Source organism: Lutjanus erythropterus, chromosome 15 (assembly GCF_056507025.1).
Source record: "Lutjanus erythropterus isolate fLutEry1 chromosome 15, fLutEry1.hap2, whole genome shotgun sequence".
Classification (NCBI taxonomy): Eukaryota; Metazoa; Chordata; class Actinopteri; order Lutjaniformes; family Lutjanidae; genus Lutjanus; species Lutjanus erythropterus.
Genome location: NC_139331.1, coordinates 26,816,876 through 26,826,718, shown reverse-complemented (window position 1 = coordinate 26,826,718; position 9,843 = coordinate 26,816,876). Strand labels below are relative to the sequence as shown.

Sequence of the window (9,843 nt, the reverse complement as noted above, 5' to 3'; positions counted from 1 at the left end):
CACTTCAAGCAGTGAGATGAATTTCTGATGACTGTTTATAAAATTCTGTGATGATGTTCAGCTACACTCTTAGAAATAAAGATGCTAACTAGAACCATAAGGGGCTCTTTGGCTTGTCCCCGGAGAACTGTCTTTTCCACTTGGAGTCCTTTCAGAGTTCTACCTGGAAACCCTCATAAAGGGTTATTACTAGAAGCATCTGTGAAAGGCTTCACCCAGAATCCCCTATGAGAGGTTCTATAGAGAACCCTTCTTTAGAGTAATGGTTCCACCCAGAACCTTTCCACCAAATAGCTCTGGTTCTTGAACCAGTTGAATTCAAGGCTCTCTGAACCTTAGTGACACGCCCACTTTGGTTCCCAAGGAAATCTGTAAATTAGGGTTCAGAACCAATTTATTTTTGGTGGAAATGCTCCGAACCTTTCAAAATTAGGTGCATAAACTGGAACATGGCTGGTTCCCTGTTGGTGGAAAAGGCCAATCTGAAGATTCTATCCAGAACCTTTCCACCTTTTAAGGGTGCTAACAAGAACCCACCCATAAGCCTTTTCCACAACTATGGAACTGGCCCCATTCTTGTTCAAGCATCTAATTGTGAACCATTTTGAGCATTTCCAGCTAAAATAAATTGGCTTGGAACCCAAAAAGTTTGTTCTCAGCTGGAACCAAAAAATAGCAGGTTATGTGTTGGAACCAAAGCAGGCGTTCCTCTCTTGATTACATACTTGATTATAACGGTTCTGCTCAAAACTGGTGGAAATGAGAGCTGGCTCACTAGATAGCACCAAGGTTCCAGGAGGTCCAAGAACCAGAACTAATTTGATCGAAAAGGGCTACCTGGAGGTCCTACCAAGAACCCCTTTTATATTCCAAAGGTTTTATCTAGAACCAACCATTATGATACAAAGAACTCTTGACAAATCCTATTTCTACATCACCTTTAAATATTGACAGCCATTACTGTACAGTCACACAGCAGGCAGTAAGAAAAAATGACAGCAGTGCGGATGCATAATTGTTATAAAAATTTTATTTAGAATAAAACAACGTAGCCATATTACACGTAGTGTGGTCAATCTATTTTACATACCTCAGGAGAAGCGACACAGTTCTGCCATGGTACGGTTCATCATGATTGGAATCATTAAAATCATCACCAACATCATCATCGTTAGTCTACAGTCAGAGGAGGTTATAGTAGTGTTGTTCAGTCTCACAAGTTTTACAGGATAGCATATAGCACAACAACACAACGCAGTGAGGGACCAGTGCTAGAAGGCCAGTGGAAAAACCAACAACAGTAAAGTAAAGTAATACTCGTCCTAACGGGCGGCTAGCTTCAGCAGGCCACAGACCCATGGTGGTACAGTAATAGTAACTTTTTTTACTTGGTATCTCCTCGTTGCAGTGTACACCAATACAGTAAGCTAAAGCTTAGAATGCTAAACCAGGCTGTTCTTGTTCTGTAAATGATCTCACAATTGTTTTAAACAAGTTTACAAACCACGAAAACAAAACTGTGTCTATGAGTCTGAGGTAGCAAGGCAATCATGGCTTTCCTCTGATTTCTGAACATATATATTTAAAAAAAAAAAACTATTCTACATAATGACGGCGGGCCTCTTACAAACCCAAATTCAGAACATCTTTAAATTTAAATCTTTATTTTCCAAAACATCTCTCTTTATACACAATCCCACTTTAATTCTCTTATCTCTGTCTTCCACGCGTGGAATGACAAACTGTATAGGCACAGAAGGGGTAAAGTTTACATTAACAAATCGCAGTCGACACAAAGTCTGCCGGCATATCAACGCTTTAAAGGGGAACTTGACATCGAGCATGCTACGAGATAGATCTTCAAAACAAAACAGATGCTTTGAGAAGTGACAGTCTGCATCTTCAAAATGATCCTTTCAGCCACTGGATGTTATTACTCAGGAACTGTGCGTGCTCCCAAACACTGAAAACCTACGCCTACTTTCATTGACAAATAATCACAACCGGGGGCTGGAGGACACTGAGCAGTGGAATGACAAAAAAACTGTAACAGTTTGATTCCCAGTGAAGGCAGAACTTAACAAGAACAAAACACAAATAGCAAACCTCCCTCTGAAAAACAAAAAGAAAAGCATATTTTACTATACAAAGCCCCGTGTCCATATACTCATCTGCATATCTAAACAAATCACTGACAAATGTTGAACCAAGTTCAGGTACAATCTACAGTTCATAAAATGTACATTTTGCATAGTACAAGACAAGGTGGTAAAAGTAGTTAAGTTGTCTGGTCCTGTGCGTCTTTGGGATTTTGGGTCGGGGAGATTGTTTGTTTGGGAATGGTCCTGTCTCTTCCAACACACAAACACACGCCATCCTCTGTGGTGACTGTCCTCACATCACCTGCAAAACACAGAACACAAACATGAAATCACCACAGATGGATCAGGGAACAGAAATTACACCCTTTAAAACTGTGTTTTGTGCCTCTGAAAGTTAGCACTCTTGTCTTTTTCAGGAGTCCGAGTGCCGCAGATAAACCCGCCTCATTTCTCTTCATCAAGACCTCACTGTGTGTGAAAATATCAGAGGTTCGAACAAAGTAATCGGGTTTGAAAGCTGGTAAATGAACTGCAGTCCCTCAAGCCAGTTACAGTCCATTAGGAGCTCGTTGTGAAGAACAGGGGGTAGGTGGGTGGGGATGATGCAGGAGAGATTTTACAAAACATAAAATGTCTTTTAAGAAATGGAATTAAGCGCCCAAACCTATTCACCCATGTCTCCGTGTGAAGCCAACAGAGTGTATGAAACAGTGTTTGCCAAGGACAATGGAAATAAAGGAGAGAGTGAAAGGACGACTCAAACTAGGAGAGTGCAAATCTCTGCCAGGCAACAGATGGTGAAGCACCTACAACAATGTCCACACTACTGCCAGATGCATCTAGCGAAGATTTGTAGAGTTTTGAATAAAGTTGGCAAAGTATAGTCTCAGTTTTCTTAAAGATAAGTAGAATAGTGTGATGGTACTGTAACCGAGTGAATAGGTTCACCTCAAACAATAAATGGGACGATAAGTCACATTTGTGGAGACACTCACAAAAGCCAGTAATCGAGTAATCATCATCATCTTGTCCTTACAAGGTGCAGTGGCCTTCGAACTTGTTATTTTCAACAGGCTTAAACCGAGGACTAAATGCGCTCTTCTCGGGCCAGATCCCACTGAACTACAACTTAACCAAGTAACATTAACAGAAAAATTTTAACTTTACTCTTTACATCAAGAAATATTTTTTTTGATGAGACAAGACACCTTAGCTCACATGCCACAATTCTGACTGGGCTGCACAGTTTACATTAATGTTAGGGATTATTGATTGGTTGTTTTTTGTAGTTGTTACAGCTTGATCAATGCAAATTTTTCCCCCGAAACACATTTAAAAGCAACACAGGAGTTAATGCAAATGAATGTAACATCAACTTCATAATCCAATCATTTTTAAGACATGTCAAAATCATTTTAAGACTCAGATTATTGGATTTAAGACTTCTGAAGGACCTGTGGAAATGCTGTAACAAAACGGGGATTTATTCAACTCGTAGCGTGTCTAGTTTTAGTGGATCATAATACACCGGGCATGGAATTAATCTGCAGATGCTCCAGTTTAAGATGAAACAAAACTTTTCTATGGATATCTGTTTTTGAAGTCAGTTAAGGTAAGCCTTGTTTTTAGCCTAGTAGTTGTTGACAACTTGCAGCCCCTTCTAGCTGACTTCAGCAGTCGATGTAAAACAGAGTAAATAATAAAATAGTTTTTTCTTAAAATTAAGAATCACCATAACCACAACCTTAAGCATGTAATCATAAATGTGCACAAAAATATTAAGCTGACAGGTCCAGTAGTATGCAACATTAGCTGTGGACAAGCTTCAGCCCTGTTGGACATGCACAGACACGACTTATCACATTAGGGAGTGATAATAAATACCAGTAAAGGTCATCTAAGAAAAAAGGTAGAAATTAAAGGCAAAGTACGTGTCTTGCAACAGCCACCACAAATGGATAAATTGCAAATAAGCAGTTTAGCCGGTGTGTTAAAGTATTAGCAGTGTCTGAGGTGGCAAGCTGAGCAGTTTAAAAAGACAGTAAGAGAAAGGGAAGAATGGAGTGAAAGGAAGGGCACCAAAAATTACAGCAGGAAGAGGTCAGTGCCAACAGCTTTCACAACACCTCTGTCCCAAAATGCACCTTGGCCTCATACCGGGGGAATGAGATGAGCAGCTAATGGCACTCCACAGACACCCATTAGCCGTCTCTTACTCACAGGCCACCAAATGTGGAAGGCTGAGGCAGGTGAAGGCTACATGGAGGGGGGTACTTTAGCCACAGCAGCTGTAATTACCTCCGTTGCTCTGCTCAAACGTCCCTCACCTTTGCCCGTTACTAAAATAGTGACCCGGAAACACACAGTGAAGCAGAAAGGAAGAAAAACAGGAGCTCCCATACAAGCTGAAAATACACAGAATTATTTATAAAATCTAAACGTGTGGAAGAACCTCGTCTTACCTGTGGCCTTGAGGAGAGGCTCGAGGCTGTGGGAGACAAAGCAGAGACAATAAAGTAGTTTAACACTTGAACTCCCCAGTTCATCTCTGTTTTTATAAGACTACACTAAATTATCAGCCTCTGGGTCCCTCCCACATATTCATGCACACACTCCGCTCTGTGCTGTTCAGTCCCGGTGCCTCGGAGCTGTGCAGTAACCAAATGCTAATAACACTGGAGCGTCTGCCAGATTAGAATGGATTTTTAACTAAAGCCCTCATAGGAGTTTTGACTCGAAAAATTCGAATTCAATTTAAAGTCAGTGAGCTCTAGCTCGCTTTTTGAACATTTTTATTTATTTTTCTATTTCATTAATATCCCCAGAGGTGGACAGTCTTTCAAATTCTCCTATAAAGACTAATGAGGGTCTAACATTTCTCCTGATCATATCAAATACCAAATTTAAATGATAATCGGAAAAACCCTGAGGCTGTATTTAAAATCTATGTGTTTGAGAAAGCATTTCATCAGAATCACAACCATAAAGTCACAGTGCACTTCACAAACCATGATTACACTTGTTGAAAAAGCACTCTATATACCATTCTTCATTGAAATACAGGACAAGACCTTTTAAATTCATGGCTGCACAGCTGCTCGAGCTGCAATCATTTATACATGACATCCCACAGCCGCACACACGCATACATTCATACACAAAAGCTGAATGACAGTAGGAAGTAAAAAATAGAAATGACAAATGCAGAGCAGAAGTGTGTGAGGCGGTGAAAGAGGACGGAGGGGACAGAAGGATTAACAAAAGCAGTGAGGGAAAGTAAAGGAGATGATTCCAGGGTAGATGATACGTCTAGCTGAAGTTGTAGATGAAGTTGACTGTATCAGAAAAGAACCACAGTTTCTCCCCTGCCTCTGTTTCTATTTCATTTATTTTTTATTTTTCATTTATTTCATTCATCAAACAGTGAACCCCGTAGAAGAGGTCACAGATGAAAAAAGTACTAACATGAATAAATAAAATTAACTACTTTGTGAATTTGATGAATTAAAAAACGGGGAAAAAAGGGAAACATCTGATCTGGGAGGACCTCAGACAGTTTGATTTGTCTTGGGCTGTGCACAAACTGGAGCTTATAAAAAAGATTTTCACATCGGTCCACAAATTAAACAATAGAAATAACTAGGGCTTAGTCTATAAGCTCAATGCTAACACATAATGGGAATTCCCATTAAAGTGCTAATGTAAATTAGCATCACAAATACTACTATTTTAATAAAAAGCTCTATTGTACTTTCAGACACATATTTCCTATGATCTGTGTAAATGAACCAATAGCTGTTGATTTCCCCTTGCTAACTCTATTAGTCTGGCTTTAACACTCAACACTGACACTGCATGTCCTGTGTTTTTCCAGGACTGACAGGAACTATTTAACTAACAAACACACTGTTGCCTTCAATAAATTATAGATTTCTCTGTACGATTGTAACAATAACGATAACTATATGGGGCGCGGTTCAGGAAACTGAACTAAACTAAAAACAAATAAAATATTTTTAAACTATAGATCAACATCAACAGACATTTTTGGAGCTGAAATGTTAAGTCCATAATCAATTGGCAACTATTTTTAAAATTAATGAACTGTCTGTCTTCCAATTTTTCAATTGTGAATATTTGCTGCTTTTCTTTGTGAAATCTGACAGTAAACTGAATATATTTGAGATTTAGACTGTTAGGAATGACATTTAAATGTATCATACTAGATTTTATGAAAATTTGGTTGACAAAATTTGTGACTTTAAAAAATGTTTTACAGACGAAACAAATAATGGAGAAAAAAATCTGCAGAGGATTCACACATCTGGTAAGCCACACATGCAACAACTTTCCCCTGTGAAGGATGACGTAGGAACAACTAAACGGCGTGACATGCACTATTTTTCTGCTGACCAGCGTCCTTGTATAGCAAAACACAAATCTGCCTTCAGAGCCGGGGAAGACACGGTGGGAGAGGAGGAGGAGGAGGAGGAGGAAACTTACGACTGCATGCAGGGAAGGAGTTGTTAATCTGCTCCATTACATCTGCCAGGTCAGAGCTGCTGTTGTGGGAGTCCAGCAGCTCATCTGAACAAATACACACACACACACACACACACACACACACACACACATACACACACACACAAGTTGAATTTCATTAACTACAGACACACTTTGATATGGCACAACACCAGATTGAGCAACAAGTTTCCATTTGCAGAGAGACAGTGTGAGATCCTTTTATGTGTTGTGCACAAACTTTGAGTGTACCTTTCATGCTAAATGCTACAAAATGTAGCTTCAGTGATTGAATTCCAAGGACCAATCTTCATTCACCAACATCAATGTGTGTGTTTGTGTCTGAGAATGCAAATCTTTTTGCGCTTGAGTGCCTCACCTGAGTTTTCAGTAAGAGGCCCTCGATCTTGCACCATGGGAGAGGACACTCCATTTACCCTTGAGTCCATCTCCGGCTGAGAGACGCATGCAGAGAGAAGAAAAGCAAAAAAAGAAAACTCCATTATTATAAGATAATTATTCCGCTTGGCATCCGTCTGACAACTTCAAAATTAACCGTGCGTCACAGCATCAGACGGAGACAAGGGAATACTGGAGGGCGGCACAATGAGGCTGTTGTTCTGCGCTTAGAAACATTTCTCATAAACATCTCTGCCATTGTCCCCATTTGAGTTTAACATGCTACTGTATCACTCACATTCAAAGACCCCAGAGGAGATCTGCGAGGTTAGATTTTTAGTGTTCTAGTTGAATGTTGCATACAGAGTTATTTTACTGAGTGAAACAGTAACTTTACTTTAAAAAACTTTATTTATATAACACCTTTAAATACTGAGTTTACAAAGTGCTTTGACAGACAAAGCAAAGGAGGACAAGAGGAGGACACAAGGAAACAAAATAACAACAGCAGGACAAACATAAATAAAAGTGATGACATGCACATCCACATCCATCTTAAAGGTTCAATTCAGTCATTATCTACTCACCCTCATGCTGATTGAACATCTGTTGCTGATTGTTTTGTGGATTAAAAACTAAACATGACCTTCAATCAGCATGAGTAGATAATGACTGAATTTTCATTTTTTGGGTGAACCTTTAAGACGCACGTGGAATTTAGATTGGCAGGTGGAACAGTGATGTTTGCCCAATATCAAATGAGTGAATTATGATAATATCAGCTCCCGTCTCTAATGGATCTGTCCCATCTCTAATAGAAAATCAAGACAAATACACATCTGCCTCAGTGAAGAAACTCTCATATTGGTACTTTAAAACATGTATTGTATTTTATTATGGGCACAGAAGTATCTGTTACATGTATTGGCTGTAGTGTTTTGTGGAGTAAAAAAAAAACTAAATCCAACCTTCAGTCGGTATGTAGGTGAGTAGATAACGACCCAATTTCTACTTTAGGGTGAACTATCCCTTAAACGTGTTTACTTCTTGTAAACATTTTGCTATGCATTACAAAATGAGCAATATGACTGATGAGCTGACAGGCTCCGACTGGCTCTTAATTTTGAAAAGAAACACCATGTGTTGTATAAAATACCACTTTTCAGTGTAATTGTATCATTGAATGCTAGATATATTAGTTGTATGTGTGCAATGAAGTTTTAATCTGTTAATAGGCATATATTTTGTGGCTGATAATAATGATAATAATAAAGGATATGACTTATCAAACGTACTTTACAAGGCAGAGAAAAGAACAGAGGATTGTGTGATGGTAGGAGGATCTCTTCTATTTCAACTTCAATCAGCAATCAAGAACGCACTTTATTTCTTCAGCCATGAATGTGGTCTGAAAACTACAGTTAGCCTACAGGTGATCTAACAGGATGTTAGTCTCTTCCTTATGTTCTCTGAAATCTGCTGGAAACTGTCCGACTTCACTGAAGCTTTTTGTCCCCACCTCCTGCTGCGGCCGCCTGAACTTCTTTACTTTCAAGGCGAGGTGCAGTGCATCTCGGACGAGCCTTGGTTGGAGGATGCCATTTGCCCAAGTCCAAGGCTCTGGAGCATGAATTTTCAACCAACTTTAAACTAAACAAGCTTTCGAAATGGTGAAAACTGAATGAAACTCTGAAACTTCCCCCATTAAACTGAACCTCAGCTCCAGCCTCACGCCACCTTACACATAATCAAAACAAAGAAAAAAATATCTTTGGTATAGTATGGTATGGTATAATATCAGTATTGGCAGATATCCAAATTCAGGTATCGGAATCAGATCGGAACTGGAAAAAAGTGCATTGGTGCATCTCAACTTTCTATCCACAGGTTTCACTTGTCGCTGAGGTGATGTGACATTAACGTTGCTGCTGAGATGCTGAAGTAGCAGACAGTGAATGCAGATGAGCTACGATAATCTAGCAATGTTTATATTTACAATGTTTTTGACAGGGACTGTAACAGATTCCCTAACTGTTATTTTGGCTCATATTGTTATGCTTTGTTGTCTTCGCTATGACTTGGCCTCCAGCAAATCTGTTGTGCCCCAAGATGTCCTGAAATTCACAGATAAAATGATCATGCTTTCATTTCTTTAGTATCAAAATAAATGCAAGTAAATACCACAGGCAAGTCACGGCTGATAACAGAAGTCTGATGTGACAAGCAATTTGATAAACCAGCGAAAAGAGATAATGACAGCAAAAAGCCCAGCTGCTCCCAAACAGCATAAAAAACACAGTATCTTAATCGATCGATTAGAAATTAGGATTGTGTGACTTAAAAACTGTGGACAGTTGATCAATTGGTGAAAACATGCTCTGCTGCACAAGGATGAACATTTAATGTCTGCTGACAATTACAGCAGTATCCCACATTCCCTTTGGCTTCTCAGCTGCAAGAAATCAAATCAATGCTGCCTCCCTTGTCACCCCTCTTATTCTTTTCCTCCTTCTTCATCTCCTGGTGTCCCCCGGCACAAGTAAAGGCTAACATGTTGGAAACATCTCTGGAGCACAGCCAGCATCTCGAGGCTCGTCTTAGAATAGCTAGGGTCAGTGCTTTGGTCAGCCTTCAGGAGTGTGAATTTAATGCCGTGCCATCAAGCTGGCTCGGTTCATTATTCTGCGGCTTGGCAGTAACGCTGATGGTTGACGGGAAGACATGTTGACATATCGTCAGGACTCCTGGGACTTAAATGTCAGGAAACAGAAGTTCTTATTTGGTTGGGGGGTGTTTGTGTGTATGCAGGTAGTTGTGTTTG

The 9,843-nt window shown here is 39.7% G+C and overlaps 1 protein-coding gene across 1 annotated transcript in view; it reads right to left on the bottom strand.

The window, feature by feature from the left end:
* Positions 1–1,012: 1,012 nt before the first annotated feature.
* The window catches only part of utrn (utrophin), a 215,888-nt gene continuing 207,057 nt past the window's right edge, over positions 1,013–9,843 (bottom strand). Inside the window, exons 75-77 of the mRNA XM_084737221.1 lie at positions 7,003–7,078; positions 6,606–6,689; positions 1,013–2,403 (exon numbers count right to left, since the gene is read on the bottom strand). Of these exons, the coding sequence (XP_084593347.1) occupies positions 2,279–2,403; positions 6,606–6,689; positions 7,003–7,078 (285 nt within the window). The 3' untranslated portion in view covers positions 1,013–2,278. The remainder of the gene's footprint in view (positions 2,404–6,605; positions 6,690–7,002; positions 7,079–9,843) is intronic.